This window comes from Salvelinus alpinus, chromosome 32 (genome assembly GCF_045679555.1).
Source record: "Salvelinus alpinus chromosome 32, SLU_Salpinus.1, whole genome shotgun sequence".
In the NCBI taxonomy this organism is placed as follows: domain Eukaryota; kingdom Metazoa; phylum Chordata; class Actinopteri; order Salmoniformes; family Salmonidae; genus Salvelinus; species Salvelinus alpinus.
This window is the reverse complement of record NC_092117.1, coordinates 19,161,734-19,188,345: the sequence shown is the minus strand read 5'-3', so window position 1 is coordinate 19,188,345 and position 26,612 is coordinate 19,161,734. Positions and strand designations below refer to the sequence as shown.

The following is a 26,612-nucleotide window of genomic DNA, read 5'->3' as shown; positions in this document are numbered from 1 at the left end:
ATAGTATGGAAAACCGTTTTTTCTTTCAGTCACATTGATAAGGCAATAGAATTCCTCTATTTGGATTAATTCAAGCTATCTGAAATGGTTGTGTTAAAGCAAATGCAAGTCCCCAGAGAGAAGGAAGTGAAGACAACTGCATAGACAGGTTGGTTGTTTAGCAACAAAACCGATGCGTGCACAACTATGGGGCAAAACAGACAGGGTTGGCATAGATTGTTGACAACATGTAAACTATATTTTGTCTCCAATGGTTATTGAAAACATAAATACATTTACACAGTGAGCACCTCTTGTCTCTCAAATACATTGTTACAGATGTTGATTAGTTGGCTCGCAAATATTTAGCTATATTAGCATTAGCATAGATATGACATCTGTCAAACACCTCAAAACAAGACATGGTATCAAGAACAAGATAAAACTAGCTGAAATGAGCCACATACGATTCCCCACATGGCAGCTTCTTGTCATTGTTGCTAGCTATCTGGCCATCCAGAATTATAACCACACACAGCCTTCTGCTCCATTGAAGCACGCATCGTTTTGTGACATTGTCAGCTAACCTGTCAATACATATTATGATTAGATAGTTAGTTTTGCTATGGATCATCAACAGGGGTTGCAGTGAGTCATGTGTGCATCACTAACATAATTTACTATTCTCTGATGGCAGAAATCCAACACCCATCGATTAAAGGAAAATTCCAACCAAAAACTATCTTTTGGTATTTGTTTCATTAGTCCATTGTTGACATAGTCCCAAAATGTTTTGCTTGTCAGCAATCAAGTTTTCAAGATATGCAACTTTCAAAATATAAAAATCATCCCCATATGATGCATTATGCATCATATGATGCAAAATGCACTATCATATGATGCAAAAAAAACATATATTTTGAAACTTGATCAGCTTGATCGGTGACAAGCAAAACATTTTGACTGTCAACAATGGGCTAATGAAACAAATACCAAAATAAATTTTTGGGGTGGACTTTTCCTTTAATGTACTGATGTTTTAGTGAAAAAAATTATAACCTTTTCTTCTTTTGTGTTCATCCTGCCTTTTTGCAGGCTGTGAGTGAAAGATCATATAAATAATATACTGTATTTAGCATGCACCATAAAATCAGTTGATTCTGGGTGGATTACTGGCATGGTGTTTCCTCTCGCTACTGATAAAGACAGAAATAATCAAATTATACTGGTAGGGATGTCTGCAGTAGGATGATTCAGTCTGTCTTGCCATGTGGGAAACCAGGGATCTCTTTCTGTTATCTCCTCTGGGTCTGTGCAATATGGTACATGAAGGTTGAAACATTGTCCTTATTCAGTAGGTAGAATACAATGAACACGTTTAGAGCGTAGTGTTTTGAGTTATAGTACTGGTTTTCTGGAACATTTACATAATGTACAAAAATCATACCCCTCAAACTCAATTGGTACCCCAATGCATGTATGCTTATAGAACTTACTGTAATATTCAGGGAATACTGTAATATTCAGGGAAGACATGTTTAAATATGTTTATTCATAATACATGCATATGCTCCCTGACATTATGCATGAAAGAATTATAGCCTAGATATTAACATTTAGCATTACATTATGGGCAGCAGTTAGCCTAGTGGTTGGAGTGTTGGGCCAGTAACTGAAAGGTTGCTGGTTTGAATACCTGAGCCTACTGGGTGAAAAATATTTTGCTCCATATTTTGCTCACCATACTACTATGGCTGATCCTGTAAAACAATACATTTCACTGCACCTATCCGGTGTATGTGACAATAAAAACATACTTTTTAAAATGTATTTTTATTAAGCAAGATCCATGGAGATATTAGCCAGCTCCCTCACAACATGCGTGAAGTAATAAACAACATGGCATTCATTAGTTTCAAAGTCAAATACATCTAAATGGTTGTAGTGGGATTAAAGATTGTAATGAACTCAAAACTATTGTACATTGACACACACATAAAAACTGTAACAGATGCATTACAATTGATCACAGTTTGCTTGCAGCATCCCACTGGGCACAAATGTCAATTTAACGTATATTCCAAATTGGTTCTACGTAATTTCATTGAAATTACATTGAAACAACATTGATTCAACCAGTGTGTGCCCAGTGGGACAGTACTGAATATGGAACATTTTGGGAAGTTGGGAAGTTTTTCCCAATAGGTACATTTTCTTTCCATAAGAGACTGTACATGACCCCAACTTGTAAACAATGAAATCTGTATTCAGACAGGAAATAGTAGCTAGTCCAAAAAAAGCTTATTCATAGCCCTCGTCGATCCCTTTTGCAAAGGATCTTTTTGAAAGACCTCCTGAAGTCATTGTTGAATATAGTGTATATGACTGGATTCAGCGAGCTATTGCAGTATCCGAACCAGAAAAAGAAATTGAACAATGTCTCAGGGACACAGCAGGAGTCACATATTGCGGTGAGTGTGTACGTGAAGAAGAAGGGGAACCAGCAGACAACAAACACTCCCATGACCACAGCCAGAACAAATGTGAAGCGCTTCTCTCTGTTCTGCCTTCCTTTCCACCGGCTCACTTTCACATACTGCTGTGCATCATCACCTTTAGGGGACGGTTCTCCTAGTTTCACCTGACACACTTTGGTCTTTTCCTTGCTCCGCTTCATTTTGATGGAGCACTGGTTCTCATTCCCATCAGACGAGGAGCACTCTTCCTCCACATTTAGTCCATTGACCTCCTCGTCCTCCTCCACTCCATCTCTCCCTCCTTTGTTCCCTCTCTCCAAAGGGTCCTGCTGAACTAAGCCATACTGACTTTTATCTGGATTATCGTTTTCTCTTCTCCTCTCACCCGGAGGGGCCCTGGTTCTCTTCTTGGCAACCTGGTAAATTCGAACGTACACCAGAATCATGATCACACATGGGGCGAAGAATGAGGCGGTGCTGGAGAATATGATGTACCACTTCTCCTCATTGATCTTACATGTGGGACCCTCCTCTTTGGCTCCTTCCTTCTCCATCGAAATGAGAGGTGGGAATGATATAATGGCAGCCAGCACCCACACGAATAACACTATACATTTGATCCTGCGGGGCGTCCTTTTTGAGTTGTACTCAATGGCTTGAGTGACCGACCAGTATCTGTCCAGACTTATTGCACACAGATGTGTGATGGACGAGGTGCAGAACAGAACATCCAGGGCCAGGTAGATCTCACACCACACTTGACCAAAGTACCAATATCCCATCAGTTCATTAGCCAGAGAAAAGGGCATTACCAGAGTGGCCACTAAAATGTCTGCACATGCTAAGGACACTAAAAACAAGTTCTGAGGGGCTCTTAGGGCCCGGCTGGTGAACACAGCGATGACCACTAGGACATTGCCGAACACTGTGAGTAGAATAAGGATACCCACCAGTATTGTCAGAGGCACAGAAGTCTGCACAGTGTAAGGGAGCCTAGCAGGCAAAGTCCCGTTGCTGTTGGTCAAGTTATCACAACCCATAAGGATGAAGCGTGTGTCTGTATAAGAAGAGTCCTTGTTCGAAGAGCCACAACCGATCCACTATTTTCACACATTTGTTAATGAAGCAGAAGTAGCCTTCATTTTTGCCCACTGGGGAAAATAATGTCATATGAACAATCTAACAAACAAATCATCTCAATGTTAGTTATTTTTGCTGATAAAAAAAAGTTGATAAAAAAATAAATAACCAGGTAAAAGAGAAAATACTCCTTAAACAGAACTGTAGTTTTACAACCTCTTTGTTTTCCAGCATCAAAAAACTCAGCTTTACCAACTACAAATTCAGGAAAAAAGTGGTCAATTGTTATCCTTCAAAAACGTAAAATGGCCCCACGTTGTGCGTAGAATAGCATCTGAGCAGGATGATATTTCTCTGCCCACTGAAACACTAGTTGGTGAAACAGACCTTTATGTGGCAGAGGATGGGATTGCTGCTTTATATATGGTTTGGAGCCTTCGCTCCTCAGTCAGTATATTTCAGTGGGAATTATGGGCGGGGTCCAACTACTATCGCAGCTACAGATTAGTTGTATTGCTGCTTTCCAAACTGAACATTGACAATATATCGTCATTCCGAATATTCTCCGGATATACATATATATTTTGTATTTTGTGACTACGTCTACTGTTTATTAATGAGCCAAATTAGACATTGATAAAAATGTTAATGACAGGAAATAGCCCAAGATAAACGCTGCAAGCAGTAAATTATTGTTTAATATACTAATTGGAGCGGGGGTTAAATTGACATGAAGACAACTTAATGGCTTTTATTTAAGAAGACAACATATTATAGAATAAGATTTACAGTCAGAGTTGACCTTTTACAGGTAATTCGTCAGGGAGTCGAATCAAAGACCCAATTGTTAAATTGAATCACCATGGACAAAAATTATTGGGATAAAGCCCCATCTGCTGACAAACCACGATATGACACTTTAGGATACTGTGGTATCGCGAGAAGAACATGTTATATCAACAATCGGCATTTCCGGTAAAATTTGCTGAGGAGGAAGGGAACTGTTTTGTTGTTGTATACGATTTGATTTTATTAGAAACAATTAAAGTAAAATCTGAATATCTTGAGTCTGTATTAATTTGACTCAAATACGGGAAGGTAAGGTTATTAATGAACATTTAATCATTTTGAATGAGTTTTTTTATTGCCAAAATTGTCATTGCTGCCAGCGGTCGCTGTGTTGTGGTTGTGATGATGGCCTAGCTACTAACGTTAGCTATCTAGTGGTAGCTAACATTCTAGCTAGTGATGCCTATTTGAAATGAATTTGAAAGTCGGTAGCTAGATTTTATACCTATCAGAGTATGGAAATATAGGTCAATAACTAACTAGTTACTTTAAAAACGAGTGAAAATGTGTTAACCTTCCCCTAACACCGAAATGTAACTAGCTAACGTTAGCTAAGCCTACTACTACTTAGCTTTGTAGCTAGCTAACTTATTTGCTATTTGTTGGTCGTCACAACTTGCCACAAAGTCATAATTATAGATAAACTGCCTATTTTTACAATCTCTGTTTAAAATCCGTTTTTAAATCTAACCATAAACTTTACCACACTGCTAACCTTATGCCCAACCATATCCCTTGATCATGACTCAGTGTCATTCAATTTCACACAAGTAACGTTATTTGCTTTGGACAAAGCCGTCTTCTGAAGGGGGGGACTTTTGTTAATTAAGAGCAGCGACGCTCGGTCTGAACATTAACACGCATCGCTTGCGGTTATGTTTTGGAAGCATAAGGAGCAGAGATCATATATTTTCAAATCGGCGGAAAAAAGGTTAAATTGATTCACCTTTTATGGGTTTATGGTTCCCACGCGGACATATTTCCATGTTACAGCGCTTGTTTATGAAAACAGATGGAAGACCGAGTGGAGTAGCTGTGCTAATTGGCTGTCAAACACCAGTGGCGTAAAGTACTTAAGTATTACTTTAAAGTATTTATACTTCAAGTTGTTTTGGGGGGTATGTGTACTTCACTATTTATATTTGACAACTTTTCCTGAAATACATTTCTAAAGAAAATGTTGTACTTCTTACTACATACATTTTCCCTGACAACCAAAAGTACTCGTTACATTTCGAATGCTTAGCCAGACAGGTAAATTGTCAAATTCATGCACTTATCAAGAGAACACGTGGTCATTCCTACTGCTTATTGCCTGGCAGACTAACTAAACACATGCATCTTTTTGTAAATAATGTTGGGAGTGTGCCCCTGGCTATCCGAAAATTGTGGTGTTTTCTTTGCTTAATATAAGGAATTTTAAATGATTTATACTTTTTTCTTTTGATACTTAAGTATATTTTAGCAACTACATTTACTTTTGATATGTAAGTATATTTAAAACCAAATACTTTTAGACTTTTTCTCAAGTAGTATTTTACTGTCTGACTTTTACTTGAGTAACTTTCTAATTAATGTATCTATACTTTTAGTATGACAATTGGGTACTTTTTCCACCACTGTGTTTTAACGGAAGGCAGACGCCTCAAAGGTGTTATTTTTAACTGTGTTAATTAAGCGATAAGGCGTGGGGGGGTGTGGTATATGGCCAATATACCACAGCTAAGGGCTGTTAAGCGTTACGTGGAGTGCCTGGATACAGCTCTTAGCCGTGGTATATTGGCCATATACCACAAACCCCCGAGGTGCCTTATTGCTATTATAAACTGGTTACAAACTTAATTAGAGCAGTAAAAATATGTTTTGTCGTACCCGTGGTATACAGTCTGATATACCACGGCTGTCAGCCAATCAGCGTTCAGGGCTCGTTACATCCAGTTTATAAAACCGGTTAAAAAATTGTCAAGTAAATGTGTATTTTGTATTTGTGAAATCATTTTTTGTGATTGGAAGTAGCGATTTCTGTTTATAGAACAATACTGTAATTGAGAGTGGAATCAATAGTCAATTCATCCTTTCCACAGAACATGTAATGTTCTTTGATTAAGGAGTAACGTTAGTCCAATATTGAGCTAGCCTAACCCTAGGAAATATGACGTTTGCTTCCAAAACCGGACTGCCACTCATAACCCCCCCCTTACAAAAGAAGCCTTCGTCCAATGACTCTTATGTGTAATGTAATGGCACTAAGAGTCATAATCAACGGCTAACCTTAAATGAAGACAAAAAGCACATTTTAGTTTAAATGAATTTTTACGATGTAGCCCATTTTGACTTTGTGGCTGTGGTAACTAGTGACAACCATATTTGTTGTTAATGTATAGATAGTTAGCACCACTAACAAAGTAGTAGAAATGTATTGATTTTATTTGACACTTTAAAAACACAATACAAGCACATGTGGATACAATGCATTCAAAAATGTCTAGGATAACACAACTTATTTCCATTGTGGTCCTCTTCAAAAATATAAATCATGTTACCCATTCACAGCTAAAAGCTGAATTGTAATAAACATCACCAAAAATAATGAAAGAATGCAAAGACCAAAACAATAACACATTTAAATAGTCCTTCACTGTCCAAACCCCGTTAGTTGCGACGACTTGCGAGTAGCCTGGCTCCGCCTTGCAAATCTTTCCACTGCCTTGCCATCCTCGCTGAGTTGTTTATTTGCTATTGTTACTTTGTTTCAAGTGTAATTTTACTCTGTTGTATCCCCCCCTTTCATTGTCCATTATTAGATGTCAGAGGATTTGTTGAAACAGTTGGGCAGCTACAAAGCCCAGTTACAACAAGTGGAAGCCGCCTTATCAACCGATCCTGAGAATGAAGACCTTCTCAAATTACAGAAAGACTTATCGGTAACTAGCTATCCATGTCACGAGTATTAGCCATGACATTTTTTGGTTTTTAAGTCAATGAGTGTCAATAGGTTTCTTAGTGTGCCTGTCTTCAAATGTGATTATTATCTCGGAACAAAATGACCTCAATGTTATGTATCCTTCACAGGAAGTCATAGACTTGACAAAAGACCTCCTGACGTCGCAGCCCTCTGAAGGTACTGCTAGTGCCAACAGCTCCGATGCAGCCCCCCTGAAACACAGCTGGAGCGTTGGGGACAGGTGTATGACTGTGTGGAGTCAGGATGGACAGTGAGTGTCACCAGAAGTTTCTCAGTCAATATTAACCTACACTGAACAAAAATATAAATGCAACCTGCAACAATTTCAAACATTTTACTGAGTTACAGTTCATAAAAGGAAATCAGGCAATTTAAATTAATTAATTAGGCCCTAATCTATGGATATCACATTACTGGGAATACAGATATACATCTGTTGGTCACATATGCCTTAAAAAAAGGTAGGGGCGTGGATCAGAACCAGTCAATATGACCACCGTTTGCATCATGTACCGCGACACATCTCCTTGACATAGAATTTGTCAGGCTGTTGACTGTGGCCTGTGGAATTTTGTCTCAATCTTCAATAGCTGTGTGAAGTTGGTGGATATTGGCGGGAACTGGAACACGCTGTTGATCCAGAGCATCCCAAACATGCTCAATGGGTGACAGAACTGGGACATTTTCATCTTCCAGGAATTGTGTACAGGTCCTTGCGACGTAGGGCCGTGCATTATCATGCTGAAACATGAGGTGATGGTGGCGGATGAATGGCACGACAATGGGCCTCAGGATCTCGTCACGGTATCTCTGTGCATTCAAATTGCCATTGATAAAATGCAATTGTTAGTTGTCCGTAGCTTATGCTTGCCCATACCATAACCCCACCGCCACCATGGGGCACAATGTTGACATCAGCAAACCGCTTGCCCACACGATGCCATTAACGTGGTCTGCGCTTGTGAGGCCGGTTGGACGTACTGCCAAATTCTCTAAAATGACAGAGGTGGCTTAACATGAAATTATCTGGCAAGAGCTCTGGTGGACATTCCTGCACAGTCAGCATGCCAATTGCACGCTCCCTCAAAACTCCTTCAAAACCCCACCACGGGGCACTCTGTTCATAATGTTGACATCAACAAACCGCTTGCCCAAACCATGCCACACACGGTCTTCCATCTGCCTGGTAAAATTGAAACCGGGATTCATCTGTGGAGAGCATACTTTTCCAGCGTGCCAGTGGCCATCAAAAGTGAAGATTTTCCCACTGAAGTCGGTTACGACGCTGAACTGCAGTCAGGTCAAGACTCTGGTGAGGACGACGGGCACGCAGATGAGCTTCCCTGAGAAGATTTCTGACTGTTTGTGCAGAGGTCCTTCTGTTGTGCAAACCCACAGTTTCATCAGCTGTCCAGATGGCTGGTCTCAGACGATCCCGCAGGTGAAGAAGCTGGATGTGGTGGTCCTGGGCTGGCATGGTTCCACGTGGTCTGCGCTTGTGGGGCCGATTGGACGTACTACCAAATTCTCTAAAACTCCTTTGGAGGTGGCTTATGGTAGAGAAATTAACATTAAATTCTCTGGCAACAGCTCTGTTGGACATTCCTGCAGTCAAAATGCCAGTTTGCACGCTCCCTCAACTTGAGACGTCACAACACAACGCCATAAACAATTACACATTTTAGTGGCCTTTTATTGACCCCAGCACCAAATAATTATGGGACCAACACTTTATGTGTTGCGTTTATAGTTTTGTTCAGTGTAAAATAATCAACTGATACATGACCAATTTTACAATGCTGCTAAGTGGGAAGGTCATCTTTGTTAATCTTGCTTGCACACTATGGTCTTGACTTACCATTTGACCTACTCTCTTGTAATTTATATATTCAATGAAGCAGTGATAGACCTGACAAAACTGTTGTGAGATATTTTTAATTAAGAGCCTAGGCCCTGAATAAGAACAATAACAAACACTCAACTGTATTTCTTCACAATGTTGTGTAGTAGGGCTTGGGTCTGTGGCTCGTACTCACCTGCTTACAGCCGTGATTCTTTGACAGGGTGTATGAGGCTGAGATTGAGGAGATAGACGGCGAGAACGGCACGGCGGCCATTACCTTCTTCGGCTACGGGAACGCAGAGGTGGTGCCACTGCAGAACCTCAAACCTGCCGAGGAGGGCAAGCATTCTGAGGAGGATGGAAAACCCAAGTCCAGGTAGGGGAGACAACGCTTATGTTAAATATGTTCTGTGTAGGGTCAGAAGTTTTTCACTTTTCCATGATGTCCCGAACAGTCCATGGAGGATCTAAAATTGTAACTTTGTGTGTGCGTGCCATGACAGGAAAGAGCAGATAGCAGACCAGAGGGAGTACAAGAAGAAGAAGGCCCAGAAGAAGGTGCTGAGGATGAAGGAGCTGGAACAGGAGCGAGAAGACCAGAAATCCAAGTGGCAAAGTTTCAACAACAAGGCCTACAACAAGAACAAGAAAGGACAGGTAACACATGTTCATCTACTTTACACACACATCTTAACACTAGAAAAGCCGGGCCCCGTCATTTTTTTTACTCAACATTCAAACAGTCAAATACATTTCATATATGCTATTGCAAAAATAATAATTTGGTTATGTTGATGAAAGTATTAGGTAACATTTAGAGTCTGGGGGGGAAAGTGATTTTAAAAAATACAGTAGCATTTTCATTAGTTTGTTACTGTAGGCTATACATAAAAATGAAAACACACCACAATTCAGTATAAAATCCATCACAAAGAAATCCATCATTATTTCATTTTGGTAGGTTTTAAGAAACAACCTAAGAAAATCTATTTCAAAATAACAGAGTAGCATATTTTAAGTTGTATTATGTTACTAGTCTGTGTTTAGTAGCCTAGGCTATATGCTGCGAGTGCTCACGTGTTGAATGCATGGATTTTCAGTTGTTCTTGAAAAAAGGGATATTTTGAAATGCAGCCTGTTGTGGCAAAAGTATTTTGTTTTTTAGAAACCTTAGAATATGCCATTTCAAAACATCTGACCTGTGTGAACCTCGGTAGGGTGATTTGAAGAAGTCGCTTTTTGGTAATCTCTGGTCCCCCCTTTGTCAACTACGCAAGCATCAATTACAATTTGGCATTTGATAATATTGTCGCCCATCATACTTTTGTCAATTTAATCTTGTCTTTAGGCTACATCTATCATATATGAAATTAGTTTTGATGTAGTTTCGATGGGCCCAGTTATCAGACGGGCAGCCAACTGTCCGGTGAAAGGGGGGGGGGTTTACATTTCCTCCCCAAACTGCTTATAACACAAACTCTGTGATATTGACATTCTAACAACGTCAGTGTGTTAAATAGACTTATTTAGGAAAATGTAAGGATGAATGGGGACACGACTTAAAAAATGGCAAAGATATTACAATTTGAAATTCATGTGAAGTTAAAATGACAGTCTCTGCGCTTCTAGTCTTAAACTAAGTAACATTTCATATGTTATTTGCACATTTTCAGCCATTGCTTTGTTGCAGGAGAGAGTACCATCACAAATAGTCTGAGATTTCCATTGTGTGTTGCAGGTGAAGAGGAGTATATTTGCATCGCCGGAGAGCGTAAATGGAAAGGTGGGAGTAGGAACATGTGGCATAGCAGACAAACCCATGACCACGTATCACGACACATCCAAATATAACGTCAGGCATCTCATGCCACAGTGACCAAAAATGTTTTCTTGGTGTTTAAAGTATCCCATTGTATAGTAGGAGGATCAGTGTTTACCATTGTGTTTATATGGCTTAGGTTACTCAAGTAAAGGAGCTTTGAAACTAATCGCTTACTCACCATTGGTTGGCTCATTGGAATATTGTTCTTACCGGTATGTCATATAGAACAGCAGAATTCTTAATAAAATAAATTACCCCTGTAATGGATCAGCACAAATAAGTGTACTCAAGTGTTTAGATTGTGGTGACATTAGTCTGGGTTGCTGTATCTTTCTGGATGCAACAAAGGCAAAAACTATAATATGTGCATGTTTCAATGTTACACATTTTTTATAGCTTTTTCAGGGTGAACTGGACTATATTAGACATTTTTACTTTTTGCTGTTTAGTGGTAATAACTCTTTTTAAAGCATTTCAGTTTTGTACATTTACAGTAAAACAAATTGTCATTTTTGTTGAGGTAAGATGTCCCTCTCATTTTGCCCTGAAATTACGAGTAGGTTTCCATATTGGTACTGAATGTTTAACAGTTCCTCCAGATGGCAGTAATGCATTTTGTACCATCTTTGTTTCCGTGATGTACATCAATGACCTTGTATCACTGCTGGCGACGTAAGCTTTTCTTTTTCTCAATTAAAATCAGGGATGAGTTGTGTAGTCTCCTATGTTTGTGATTTATTGCATCTGTCTGGTGCTAGCGCAGAAGTGTACTGCATAGAAAATACATGATTTCAGTAATGAATAGTGTATATATGATTATAGCTTTGACACACCAATAACTAGGAACAACTGGACACTGTATAGGTACATGGGGTGGTAGAGGTTTATTGATCAAGTTTAAGGGACCACTACCAGGAAACACAAAATGGTGGCAGGGGGCCAGCAACATGTTATTTTGTAAAAGTCACCTTTGATGGCTGATTTAGCGCAGTAGTGTTAAGAGACACTTTCTTAGAACAAGTCTTTTTCATAGTGCATTTTACAAATTACCCAACACTGACATTGAATAAAGACTTGGAACTAAGAAACCTGTGCAAGAGTCAATTTAGCCATGTTAAGACACAGTTGGTGGTGATAATCTATTTAGTTGTACCACAAAAATATGGGTATGGTCATAAAATGACATTTCCAATTTGGTTAGTGGAATAGTCTTGCAGTGCAATTGGGGGAAAGTGTGATTTTTGTACATAAATACTCAGAATATACAGTGTCAGGGTTTTAACATTGGAATGCTTCTCAGCTACAATGCAACATAAGTTACTAAGTAAAAACTCTGCCATGTGTTCATCAATACAAAGACATGAGCTCTCAACTGATCAATCCAAAGCCCATGATGAAAAAATTGAGACCTACATTCAATACACATGCAACATGACTTTTGTTCAAACCATTATCTTAATATTGATTACTATTTGTAATTAAAGCTATTGAAGTTACAAAACAAGCACATTCAATTTGGTGTTGACGGCCAAAATGGTGTGCCTAAAACAGCCAACTCAAGAGTTGACATGAAATGGCAAGTGTTATTGCTTCAGAATTGTGCTTGGGCCTTGAAGTGCGGTATATCTCATAGCTGCCTAATGTATACAAACAATTATTTTGACATCTCAACGGGGATAAATGTCAATCTCACAACAGACCAGAGTGATACATTTAGCGTGTCATGTACCATTGCACTAGCTTTTGTCTAAGAACTTGTCAACGCTCAGTTCAAAACCACAAGACTTATATAAAACCAAACATTACAGTTGTCAAAACATCCAAATAATATTATCCATTCATTTCATAATTCAAGTGTGACCAAGACAGTACAGCACGATAAATATTGGAAAAATAAATACATTTCTTAATCATAAAGGTAGGGAATAACATTGGTGGCTTGTCAAAGATTTGGGGTATAACTGTGGGTACTGTATAAGAAAAACGGTTTGGATTGGAGATAGAGAAGCCCTAGTAACTTGCTTGGTGATTGACAAGAATTGTTTCTTTTCTCAGATGGTCATCTGCTAGGGGTTTCCAAAGTGGGGGAAAAGTTGCCCTTGTCACTGGTGAGCTTCTGGCTGGTTTTATATAGTTTTTGTGCTGGTTTTAGGAGGAGATGGGTAACAGACACATCAGAGTCAAGATTTTACAGTTGAGGTAAGATCTGTCCTTCCAAACTGTAGGTGGGGTTTAGCTTTTAGCTGGTTCTTGATTTAGGCTGGTTCTTAGGAGGTGAGTCCAGATTTAGACTGCATAAGGAGTTGAACTTCAGGTTGGTTCGTAGTAGAGGACCAGTTACAGACTGCAGGTGGAGTGGAGTTTTAGACTGGTTCTTAAAAGCCCAGTTTAGACTGCAGGTGTAGATGAGGAGCTTCAGGATGATTCTTAGAAGGCCAGTTTAGACTGCAAGGGTGGATGAGGAGCTTCAGGCTGGTTCTTAGGAGGAAAAGGCCAGTTTTAGACTGCAGGTGGAGTAGCCCTCGTCGCTGGCCAGGCTCTGCCGACTGTTGTGGTCTTCCAAGTCACTGCAGCCATTGGTGCTGATACTGTCCAAATCTCCATGGGAGAGGTCAGTGCTTTCCACGTCCACCTTGATCTCTTCTACAGAAATTAGAGTCAGAGGAAAATATGTAATAATGATACTCCCACACTTATTAATCAGGTAAATGTATTGAGTGACAATTAATGCTTGATGACACCCAATGCTACATTATATAGACTGTAACACATGTACATTCTATTGACTGGTTTGAAATGGAACTGAACTAAACTGTCTTAGTATAATATAACATTGCCACTGTCAGACAAAATACAGTGAGCTCCAAAAGTATTGGGACAGTGACTGTTTTGTTTTGGCACTACACCAGCACTTTGGATTTTCAATTTGAAACAGTGACTGAGGTTAATGTGCAGACTGTCAGCTTTAAATTGAGGGTATTTTCATCCATATCGCGATGAGCAGTTTAGAAATTACAGCACTTTTTGTCCATAAGCCCCCCCCCCCCCATTTTTGGGGACCAAAAGTATTGGGACAAATTCACCTATATGTATTAAAGAAGCAAAAAGTTGAGTATTTGCTCCCATATTCATAACACACAATGACTACATCAAGCTTGTGACTACAAATGTGTTGGGTGCATTTGCTTTTTGTTTGGGGTGTGTTTCAGATTATTCTGTTCCCTCTATCTCTAAGGGACTAAGCTCGGTGGAATTGTTGGCTCACCTTGGTCCGAGTCAGAGTGTTCTGAGGCCAAAGGGGAACCTAGGCTGTCCATACGGACCCTGTCCCTGTCTCTGCCTCCGGGGGTCTGCAGGTGGGCCAGCTGCCTCTGCAGGTACCTCTGCTCTCGCTCCAGGCTCTCCAGCTGGTGCTGGCTCCTCCGGTCCATCTCCTCTAGTTTCTACAAACATACAGAGAGGAGAGAGAGTTAATCAACCTAATGTGTGCATAACCCTTCATATTTTATTAATAATAATTGCATATATATATACTTTTTAAATGTAACCTTTATTTAACATATAAATGGTGTAGGTTAAAGAGCAGCTATTTATCAAATTTCCTCAGACATCTACACATCGCGAGTGGCACAGCGGTCTAAGGCACTGCCTCTCAGTGCTAGAGGCATCACTACAGACCCTGGTTCGATCCTGGGCTGTATCACAACCGGCCATGATCGGGAGTCCGATAGGGCGGCACACAATTGGCCCAGCGTCGTTAGGGAAGGGTTTGGCCGGGGTAGGCAGTCATTGTAAAATAAGAATTTGCTCTTAACTGACTTGCCTAATTAAATAAAGGATAAATAAATACAAAAAAAACACAGCACTCTGTCTCACAGTACACGTTCAGTTTTACTGTACAAATTATAGAATCTTCAACAGCTGCCATTTACAAACATTTTTAATTTAATGTTTTTATTTTCATTTTACTCTACTCTTGCAACATTCAAGATTGAGGGACAAACTGTGTGTTGTGTTCTTCTGAGCCTGAATAATCATATGTGAATTCATCCACATCAGACCAGGCTAAAAATACCAACAGATCCAAACGGCTGTAGTGGCAAAGTAATTCCTGACATTTTTGTATGATGGCCAATTGTAGACCTGTATTTGCTGCTTGGAGGAAAACAAAGGCAACAGCTGTGTTGGTTAAGGCTGAACATACAAGCCACACTTCCTTTAATTTTGTATTTTAACTCTGAAACACAGTAATGTGCCAAACATCTCAGATCCACTGCAAAGGCTTTTTCTGAGTTAACAAGGGGGAGACAAATAGGTTCTCCAGACTCAGGGCCGGTTGCAGGCTTAAGCAGTCACCCCCCCCCCCCCCCCCCAAAGAATACATTGTATTCGTAAAGTACTCAGACCCATTGCCTTTTACACATTCTGTTATGTTACAGCCTTGTTCTAAAATGGATGTAATTGTTTTTGTTCCTCATCAATCTATACACAATACCCCATAATGACAAAACACATATTTGCTAATGTATTCAATATAAAAAACTGAAATATAACATTAACACAAGTATTCAGACCCTTTACTCAGTACTTTGTTGAAGCACCTTTGGCAGCAATTACAGCCTTAAGTCTTCTTGGTTATTACACTACAAGCTTGGAACATCTATATTTGGAGTTTCTCCCATTCTTCTCTGCAGATCCTCTCAAGCTCTGTCAGGTTGGATGGGGAGCGTCACAGCACAGCTATTTTCATGTCTCTCCAGAGATGTTAGATCGGGTTCAAGTCCGGATTCTGGCTGAGCCACTCAAGGATATTCAGAGACTGGTCCCGAAACCACTCCTGCGTTGTCTTGGCAGTGTGCTTAGGGTCGTTGTCCTGTTGGAAGGTGAAGCTTCGCCACAGTCTGAGGTCCTGAGTACTCTGGAAAGGTTTTCATCAAGGATCTCTCTCTACTTTGCTCCGTTCATCTTTCCATCGATCCTGAATAGTCTCCCAGTCCCTGCCACTGTTAAACATCCACACAGCATGATGCTGCCACCGCCATGCTTCACCGTAGAGATGGTAGCAGGTTTTCTCCAGACGTGACGCTTGGCATTCAGGCGAAAGAGTTCAATCTTGGTTTCATCAGACCAGAGAATCTTGTTTCTCATGGTCTGAGAGTCTTTCGGTGCCTTTTGGCAAACTCCAAGCAGGCTGTCATATGCCTTTTCCTGAGGGGTGGCTTCCGTCTGGCCACTCTACCATAAAGACCAGATTGGTGGAGTGCTGCAGAGATGGTTGTCCTTCTGGAAGGTTTTCCTATCTCCACAGAGGAACTCTGGAGCTCTGTCAGAGTGACCATCAGGTTCTTGGTCACCTCCCTGACCAGGACCCTTCTCTCTTGATTGCTCAGTTTGGCCGGGCGGCCAGCTCTAGGAAGAGTCTTGGTGGTTCCAAACTTCTTCCATTTAGGAATGATGGAGGCCACTGTGTTCTCGGGGACCTTCAATGCTGCAGAATTGTTTTTGTAACCTTCCCCAGATCTGTGCCTTGACACATCCTGTCTCGGAGCTGTATGAACAACTCCTTCGACCCCATTGCTTGGTTTTTGCTCTGACATGCACTGTGAGACCTTATATAGACAGGTGTGTGCCTTTCCAAATCATGTCCAATCAATTGAATTTACCACAGTTGGTCTCAAGTTGTATAAACACATCAAGGATGATCAATGGAAATGGGATGCACCTGAGCTTAATTTCGAGTCTCATAGCAGAAGGGTCTGAATACTTATGTAAATAAGGTATTTCTGTTTTTGCTAAAATGTCTAAAAACCTGTTTTTGACTTTGTAATTATGAGGTGTTATGTGTAGATTGATGAGGAAAATGTTTTATTTAATCCATTTTAAAATAAAGCTGTAACGTAACAAAATGTGGAACAAGTCAAGGGGTCTGAATCCTTTCCGAAAGGTACTGTATATATATATTTTTAGGAACTCCATTGGGGTCTCAACTTACTATTGAGAGTAAGAATAGGAAAATACACCTGGTGACATTTGGTTGTGCATCAGCAGTTTCTCTCTTGTTAGAGTAGGCTATGTCAGTCACTCAATTAGGCATGTCGGCTAACTATTTTTAGATTGGTAGTTAGTCTAGCCAGCTATCTATCTAAACTTGTAGTAATCATGGCCGAATACCAAACCGGGCATGCAGGGCACGTGCCCAGGAGCCCTGACCTCCAGTGGGCCCCCATAGATTTTGTCATTCTCACTCAGATATAATTAGGCATAAGTCATTACAAAATATGTAGAATTGCAGGAAATTAGCTGTAAAACTGCAAAAATGTCCCATAGCAAAACGAATAGAATTGCATGACATTTTGTATAAAATTGCAAAGTTCACTCTGCCTCATTGCAAAATGTGTAGAATTGCAGAAAACTTCATTCAAAACTGCAAAATCTTCTGTACACCCATTGCAAAATGTGTACAATTTCAGGAAATTAACTTTAAAACGTAAATGTTTCTCTCGTTAGAGCTGGCCCTGTCCAAACTACATCTACAACTAGATAAAATGGGGGGAAAACCTTTCTAACCAATCATGTTTGATCAATCAGTTAGACCCATTAAAGGTATATTCACATTTTCATTGGATTTGCTTAAGTTCCATTGGATTTGCTTGAATCAGGCCCAGAAGTGTGCAGTCAGGGGTAGCAAGTGATTTGCAGGCTGAGAAAGTAGATCACATTGTGTTTCTGTGCTGCAGTGCTATGGCAGGTCATGGGAGCACAAAGCTTCTCTATCCATAGGCTAGGGGCTTCAATTTAACCATTCACCAGATCCCATGACACCATGACACCATGGTCCCCATGACACCACCATGGCGGCATTGTTGACTACAATACCTTAATGTGACCCTTGGCCTTGTTAAGCAACCCCAGGGTAGTGTGCCGACTGCAGTCTGGTCCCAGTGGGATCAGCATCTTTAACCTCTCCAAACACAGGCGGAGATGTGCTCGTCTGAGAGGGGGAAGAAACAATAGAGGACTAATCTTTAGTGAAAACAATAATAGGAACAGTCTCTCTACATCCAGATACAATTCCTGGAATTGAATGACATGATTGATTTTATACATAAATTAATTCCTTGATGAGACCCTATTATTCCCATCCCCTCCACATCGATGGATGAATAAATTCATATATTTGGACAAATCAGACATTGATCTGTTTTTTAGTAATGACTTTACCTATAAAAGCAGACCCTTTATATTTTTTTCAATTTTGTTGGATAGACAGGCTAATCCATTACTTACAGTGAGGGAAAAAAGTATTTGATCCCCTGCTGATTTTGTACGTTTGCCCACTGACAAAGAAATGATCAGTCTATAATTTTAATGGTAGGTTTATTTGAACAGTGAGAGACAGAATATCAACAAAAAAATCCAGAAAAACGCATGTCAAAAATGTTATGAATTGATTTGCATTTTAATGAGGGAAATAAGTATTTGACCCCTCTGCAAAACATGACTTAGTACTTGGTGGCAAAACCCTTGTTGGCAATCACAGAGGTCAGACGTTTCTTGTAGTTGGCCACCAGGTTTGCACACATCTCAGGAGGGATTTTGTCCCACTCCTCTTTGCAGATCTTCTTCAAGTCATTAAGGTTTTGAGGCTGACGTTTGGCAACTCGAACCTTCAGCTCCCTCCACAGATTTTCTATGGGATTAAGGTCTGGATACTGGCTAGGCCACTCCAGGACCTTAATGTGCTTCTTCTTGAGCCACTCCTTTGTTGCCTTGGCCGTGTGTTTTGGGTCATTGTCATGCTGGAATACCCATCCACGACCCATTTTCAATACCCTGGCTGAGGGAAGGAGGTTTTCACCCAAGATTTGACGGTACATGGCCCCGTCCATCGTCCCTTTGATGCGGTGAAGTTGTCCTGTCCCTTTAGCAGAAAAACACCCCCAAAGCATAATGTTTCCACCTCCATGTTTGACGGTGGGGATGGTTTCTTGGGGTCATAGGCAGCATTCCTCCTCCTCCTCCAAACACGGCAAGTTGGGTTGAAGCCAAAGAACTCCATTTTGGTCTCATCTGACCACAACACGTTCACCCAGTTGTCCTCTGAATCATTCAGATGTTCATTGGCAAACTTCAGACGGGCATGTATATGTGCTTTCTTGAGCAGGGGGACCTTGCGGGCGCTGTAGGATTTCAGTCCTTCACGGCATAGTGTGTTACCAATTGTTTTCTTGATGACTATGGTCCCAGCTGCCTTGAGATCATTGACAAGATCCTCCTGTGTAGTTCTGGGCTGATTCCTCACCGTTCTCATGATCATTGCAACTTCACGAGGTGAGATCTTGCATGGAGCCCCAGGCTGAGGGAGATTGACAGGTCTTTTGTGTTTCTTCCATTTGCGAATAATCACAGAAACTGTTGTCACCTTCTCACCAAGCTGCTTGGCGATGGTCTTGTAGCCCATTCCAGCCTTGTGTAGGTCTACAATCTTGTCCCTGACATCCTTGGAGAGCTCTTTGGTCTTGGCCATGGTGGAGAGTTTGGAATCTGATTGATTGATTGCTTCTGTGGACAGGTATCTTTTATACAGGTAAGAAACTGAGATTAGGAGCACTCCCTTTAAGAGTGTGCTCCTAATCTCCGTTCGTTACCTGTATGAAAGACACCTGGGAGCCAGAAATCTTTTTGATTGAGAAGGGGTCAAATACTTATTTCCCTCATTAAAATGCAAATCAATTTATAACATTTTTGACATGCATTTTTCTGGATATTTTTGTTGTTATTCTGTCTCTCACTGTTCAAATAAACCTACCATTAAAATTATAGACTGATCATATCTTTGTCAGTGGGCAAACGTACAAAATCAGCAGGGGATCAAATACTTTTTTCCCTCACTGTAGGTGGAATACAGTCTGTGCCCAGAGCTATGAGCTGACAGGAAGGCAGGCAGACAATCTCATTTTAAGGCCAGGGCCTTTGCACCATAAAAACTGAACATCCTAGTGTCTACATTTGGAAGGGCATTATTCTTACTATCAAATGTATTGAAATGTAGGTCAAGTTGGCATGTCAACTCCTGTCTGGCTAATGATAACCAAACCTTTGCAGTACAAAGAGTCTGTTTGAGATTACGTTTTATCATCCAGATGCCTGGCCCTTCGCTCTCTGTGATCTACATGATTCCCACACTGGCTGCTCTCTCCAGATTAGCACTTGTCACTGTATTTTGGGAACTGTGCCCTGACATGTGCTTTTCATTGGAAACAAAGATCAGGTCCTGTGCAATAAGCTGGTTTTCAATGCACAGAAAAGCTTAGTTTATGTGGAGGGAGGCACACCGTCTAAAACAAGCAGTTCCAGTTCCAACTGTGGAAACGTATGGTTAAGAACCTGTACTGGACTACACGCCCTAATTTGCCTTGCAAAACAGACATCTTTGTTCTATGCATTATGCTACCCCCAGAATGCTAGCATGACCACCACTGTACAAACAAGCTTGAAATTGTGAAGATGTTGATCAAATAAGTGGTGTTTGAAGTCCAGCCATGAAATAATAAATAAGTCAGTATTACATTTCAAATTGTGGGTCAATATATTTAGCATATCACCAGGATATCCAAAAATATATGCAGCCTCCAGAGTATTTTGGATTATCAGCTTGAAGTTCCATTTTGACAAGACAGCTTGCTCTAGAGATAAACTCCCCGGAAATAGCTATTTGCCACATTACTTAAAATTGTATGAAATTTGTAGAAAAACAATATTTCCATCCCTGTATTATATGTGTGCTATCAAACCATGTATCGGTCTGCACAGTTGAATGATTTTGTGGACACATAATGCACCATAAGATATAAGCACAATATCTCTTTGACTAATGAATTATCTTGTAACTCAAGTGTTTTACCCCGTAGTACACAGTTGTGTGAGCAAATCACAGTTCGGTGGGGAATGGAGTAGAGAAGAAAATGGCAGATTAAATCACAGTTCGGTGGGGAATGGAGTAGAGAAGAAAATGGCAGATTAAATCACAGTTCGGTGGGGAATGGAGTAGAGAAGAAAATGGCAGATTAAATCACAGTTCGGTGGGGAATGGAGTAGAGAAGAAAATGGCAGATTAAATCACAGTTCGGTGGGGAATGGAGTAGAGAAGAAAATGGCAGATTAAATCACAGTTCGGTGGGGAATGGAGTAGAGAAGAAAATGGCAGATTAAATCACAGTTCGGTGGGGAATGGAGTAGAGAAGAAAATGGCAGATTAAATCACAGTTCGGTGGGGAATGGAGTAGAGAAGAAAATGGCAGATTAAATCACAGTTCGGTGGGGAATGGAGTAGAGAAGAAAATGGCAGATTAAATCACAGTTCGGTGGGGAATGGAGTAGAGAAGAAAATGGCAGATTAAATCACAGTTCGGTGGGGAATGGAGTAGAGAAGAAAATGGCAGATTAAATCACAGTTCGGTGGGGAATGGAGTAGAGAAGAAAATGGCAGATTAAATCACAGTTCGGTGGGGAATGGAGTAGAGAAGAAAATGGCAGATTAAATCACAGTTCGGTGGGGAATGGAGTAGAGAAGAAAATGGCAGATTAATGCAAATGTAGTACTTACGGAGATCTTCAATTGATCAATAATAACCATTAACTGTCAATGGAAATACTCGTAATGGACTCTAACACAGAATGATGGTCACAACCCCTTCTGACTCACCTGTTTTTTTCCAGCTCATTGTGTGCTGACCTGAGTGTAAAAGAAAATGGACAGGTTATAGACATAAATCAAAAAACAAGATATGTTAGCAAGAGAGAACAAAAGACTGGTTTGACAGTTTCTAGTTGCACAGTGTTTTCCCCCACATTTGACGGATGTTGGAGCCAAGTCCAATAATGAAGAAGGGATAAAAACTAAATGTTATCATGCAACTGTAACATGGGTATTTATAATAAGAGTTATGAATAATTATGACAAGATTAATTTACCTGTTGTGAATATTGTCAATTTTCTTATTCTTGAATTTCCTTTGTCTCTGATGATGCGTGCTCTGAGTTGCAGGGTATGTTGAGGCATATCCATGTTCACATTCTGGTGATGAGATATACACTAAGTATACAAAACAGTAAGAACACCTGCTCTTACCATGACATAGACTGAACAGGTGAATCAAGGTGAAAGCTATGATTCATGTTGGATGTCACTTGTTAAATCCACTTCAATCAGTGTAGATGAAGGAGAAGAGATGGGTTAAAGAAGGATTTTTAAGCCTTCAGACAACTGAGACATGATTGTGCATGTGTGCCATTCAGAGGTTGAATGGGCAAGACAAAAGATTCATGTGCCTTTGAACGGGGTATGGTAGTAGGTGCCAGGCGCACAGGTTTGTGTCTAGAACTGCAAAGCTTTTGGGTTTTTCAAGTTCAACAGTTTCCTGTGTGTATCAACACTGGGGGGGGTACCTAATATTTGGTATACTCAGTGTGTATAAGTACAACCGTTTTCAGCTGTGCTAACATATTTGCAAAAGGGTTTTCTAATGATCAATTAGCCTTTTAAAATGATAAACTTGGATTTGCTAACACAAAGTGCCATTGGAACACAGGAGTGATGGTTGCTGATAATGGGCCTCTGTACGCCTATGTAGATATTCCATTAAAAAATCTGCAGTTTCCAGCTACAATAGTCATTTATAACATTAACAATGTCTACACTGTATTTCAGATCAATTTGATGTTATTTTAATGGACATTTTTTCTTATTTTCTTTCAAAAACAAGGACATTTCTAAGTGACCCCAAATGTTTGAATGTAGTGTGTGTGTATATATATGGCTGTAGCTTGACCCAACACTGTCGTTTACCTTCTCAACAGCTGACAAGAGGACAGTTTTAAAGCCACCTGCAATGCATTTTGGGATAAATTCGATCAAGGTTATTTTGTTTGAGCAGCAACAAGTGATTTATATATACTGTATATACACACTAGATTACTGATAGGGGGCTCTGTGTTGAAGCCACTGTTCCTCCATCTTGGCACTCCCCCACCATTCAGGCAGTCGTCCTGATGAGCCCTTCCCAGGCCCAGCAAGGTTATGCTGGCAACAGCAGCATGGTGCTAGTTGAAACTTGTCATCTGGATTTGTTCACCATCTCCAATTCTTTCCATTCCACTTGATTTTATTTAGAGTAGTATAGCTGCCTACATGAGAAATAACTTGTAATATTGATTGTTACCATCTGGATGTCACTGTGATGCAATCTACACTGCTCAATGGGGAGAGTTTGCGCTGAAAGCCGGCAACACAACCACACTGGACACAGTGTCCATTGCTCCCGCTTGCCACAGTAAGGAGAGGGAAGCGGCCACTAGATAGTGCAGCCAATATCAGGCCAGGGTGACAACTAAAGAAGATGTATTGTAGTGATTTTCACCGAAAATGTACAAAGTTATGGCTTTAACATCTAACATTTCATTTTTGTAAAATAATAATCACTCTTGTAAAAACGGAATTATTCTAAACACTCCCATGTCCTAACTTTGGCAGACAAGTTTAAAATTCCAGCTGAAGTTCCTATCCACAAGCATAAAATAGCTAGATGGGGTGGGCTCATCAGGACAACTGACTGAAACTGACGGAACCGAATCTGTTCATCTCCACTCATCAGATGTCATCAATTTGGGCACCAAGCATGTCAGTATAGCTTAAAAATGTTTTGGAAGCTATAGAAATGCATTTATTAATATCTACATTCGTTTTTGACACATTGCATTATATTACAGACACCTTAATGCATACTTTTAAATTATATGTGAGCTAAACATAATGTATAATTATTTGAGATAACTAATGTTACTGTCCCCACTACAAAAACAAAAAATATTAAATACATGTAATTGTGTACTTGAAACGTTTAATTGAATTACTGTATAATTCATTCCTATGGACGCCTGCTACTACTGGGGAGTGCCAATATGGCCGACATGTGGCTTCAACCCCCCCCCAAATGCCAATAAATAGCAACGTCATCGATCCAGTTTATATACATCATTAGCAGCAACCTAGTGTTCGTGCTGCAAAGCACGTAGGACTAAACCTATATTTTGTACATGGTTTATTGAAAAATACCATCGAACTCTTTCTTCAAGACATAGGCCTATTCATTAATTAGGTAATGATGGAATATCACATAGTAGACTATTACAGTACGCAATCAAATGCATATAGAAGACTAGTGTCTATAAGCCTACAAATCCCAGAGACACTTTGCAAATCGGAATGCGACGTCAAAGTTGAACCTGTGTTTGGTTGGATAACTGCAAGGACTCGGAAGATGGGAACATGTGTTTAGTCCAATCAAAACGGTACATTTTGCTCCATGTGGATAGAGAGGAAGCGCAAATGACAGGAATAAAGAAATTATAGGGATGAAATTATAGGGTTTTTCTATTCAGTTTCTGCACAATATGTCGAGTTTTCTCAAAGAAAATTAACATTTGTAAAAGGTTTGATTTGCCTCATTTGACTTTGGTCTGAGATAAACAGGCCGCCTAGGAATTAAATTGCTTTTCTTCGGCCTGCAGGCATCCACAGATAGAAGTTGAAGGAAACCCTATGCTAAATGTTGAGTAGGCTAGGTAAAAATAAAAAAAAGTGAGTGAGTTTGATAGATCGATTAGCCTATTATGTAGCCTAAATATTTTAATACGTAATTCGACGTGCTCAAAGGAAGACAGTCTATTTTACAAACACAGGGATGCCTTCACTGATACCATTAGGCTGTTTAGTTTAGACTGTCTCTAAGGAAAGGAAATAATGGAGCCATAGGCAAGTCTCATCCAATTCGAAAATGCGCAATTTAATATACATTTAAATACGGTTACCGTTCATGGAAAATGCCAGAGGGTGAGAAAGTAATTCGATGTCACGGGTTTGTTTTTGACCATGTATTGTTATTTGTAGGCTATAGGCTCTCTTTCATTTAAACCAATTTGCATTGGCATAATAGGTTTAAATATGATTCACAATCAGGCAAATTGCCTCATGTTTACGGTTGCCTCTCATGTTTGCGTCTTTTGTCGCCATTTCGGTCCATTGCATTGTTGTCTGCCTTGGCCAGTCTGCGTCTGAAATCACCAGAATAGACCACATTACTTACTTCCGTTGTTCTTTTCATGGTTTTCAATGTAATTTGCTGCATCCAACAACACCTGAACGTTTTTCATAAAAGTGTCGATTTGCTCCATTGCGGAACATTCGGAGTATATGACGTCGTTAATAGAATAACCAGACATCTCGCTAAAATCTTGTTGGTCCATGGACTCATCCGACTCCAAAACAACCTCGTTGGATTTCAACTCGCTCTGCTGTCTCATATATTTAACTATTTTATTTTATGACAACTGCCAGTGAGACTGAAGGTCCTCTTGTCCAGACTGTAATGTGCAGAGAGAGAGACTGAAATGAACTGGAGTAGATGAAATTGTGCAGTCCTTGAGCCACTTGCCCTACCTACTTGGTGGTTAATCCCTCCCACCAACGCATGCGTCGCATTCAACTTTGTCAACTGTATTGAAGCGTCATAAACATATTGCTGGAAAGTAACATTAATACATGTAGCCTATGCAGTCTTAAACGCACTACATCATTATGCACAATATAGATAAACCCGATGAACAATTACAACTCCCTGAAATGGACTGAATAATATACTTAAAATGTTTTGCTCAAGTGATCACTCCACCTTCATGATACAAATAGTTCACATAATTTGTAACACATTATTTAATGTATTTGGTTTTAGACTGGTTCAAATAATTGCTTTACTTGTCTTGTATATTATTACCGTCATTATGACTAGCATCTGTATCAAAACACAAACTTAAGTTATGAGGTAAAAACAAATGAGGCTGGAGGGCATTGGATGTTATCAGTTCTAAAAAATCAAGTGTGACCAAGGAGAGGGGAAATTAACCTGCTGGAAATGTCTTCTTCTACCTATCACATCAAGTCCTCACATAAAGTGCATTGTCATCCGGTCTCAATCACTTTGATGTATTGAAATTGGATGCTCTGCAGGGCCTTGATGTGATTGGGAGTGTGCCTCCAAAGTTACAGTTTAGAGTATGAGTACACACTGTGGAAGCATTTGGGATTATATATCCCACGTGTTCCTTCCCCAAAGTTTAGGGCTCTATTCAATCACGCTGTAAAGTTCAACTTCCGGGATGCGGGTTGAATAGAGCTCTTAGTTACTTTAGCACCCCCTGTTGCTACTTTGAGCCAGGTTTAAAACATACAGTGCCTAAAGAAAGTATTCATATCCCTTGACTTATTCCACATTTTGTTGTGTTACAGACTGAATTCAAAATGTATGAAATACTTTTTAACCCATCTACACACAATACCCCATAATGACAAAGTGAAAACATGTTTTCAGAAATTTTTGCAAATGCATCCACCACCGTGCTAGAAAATATGAAGAGTGGTACACAGTGATATGTTGTGTTGGATTTGCCCCTAACATAATGCTTTGTATTCACAACATAAAGTTCATTACTTTGGCAAATGTTTTGCCAAAGTGCCTTATTGTAAACAGGATGCATGTTTTG

The 26,612-nt window shown here is 40.0% G+C and overlaps 3 protein-coding genes across 4 annotated transcripts; 1 reads left to right on the top strand and 2 right to left on the bottom strand.

Annotated features, from left to right (window-relative positions):
- Positions 1-1,796: 1,796 nt before the first annotated feature.
- Positions 1,797-3,909, bottom strand: LOC139562573 (alpha-2A adrenergic receptor-like). The gene has a single exon (XM_071380350.1). The coding sequence runs from the start codon at positions 3,494-3,496 to the stop codon at positions 2,285-2,287; it is 1,212 nt and encodes a 403-aa protein (XP_071236451.1). The 5' UTR covers positions 3,497-3,909; the 3' UTR covers positions 1,797-2,284.
- A 538-nt stretch (positions 3,910-4,447) lies between these two features.
- Positions 4,448-11,732, top strand: smndc1 (survival motor neuron domain containing 1). The gene is made up of 6 exons (XM_071380520.1): positions 4,448-4,634; positions 7,190-7,309; positions 7,458-7,600; positions 9,414-9,569; positions 9,697-9,850; positions 10,932-11,732. Exons 2-6 carry the CDS (start codon positions 7,190-7,192, stop codon positions 11,067-11,069), a joined length of 711 nt encoding a protein of 236 aa, XP_071236621.1. The 5' UTR covers positions 4,448-4,634; the 3' UTR covers positions 11,070-11,732.
- Positions 11,733-11,880: 148 nt separating this feature from the next.
- On the bottom strand, positions 11,881-25,531 carry LOC139562645 (max-interacting protein 1-like). 2 transcript variants are annotated; one of them, XM_071380519.1, is made up of 6 exons: positions 25,160-25,531; positions 21,990-22,092; positions 21,721-21,750; positions 17,892-18,006; positions 14,281-14,458; positions 11,881-13,658 (listed from the first exon to the last, which is right to left on the bottom strand). In XM_071380519.1, exons 1-6 carry the CDS (start codon positions 25,374-25,376, stop codon positions 13,495-13,497), a joined length of 807 nt encoding a protein of 268 aa, XP_071236620.1. In that variant the 5' UTR covers positions 25,377-25,531; the 3' UTR covers positions 11,881-13,494. The 2 variants fall into 2 exon arrangements, with proteins under 2 accessions (XP_071236620.1, XP_071236619.1); XM_071380518.1 differs by having other exon boundaries at positions 21,990-22,110; positions 25,160-25,490.
- Between the last annotated feature and the right edge of the window lie 1,081 nt (positions 25,532-26,612).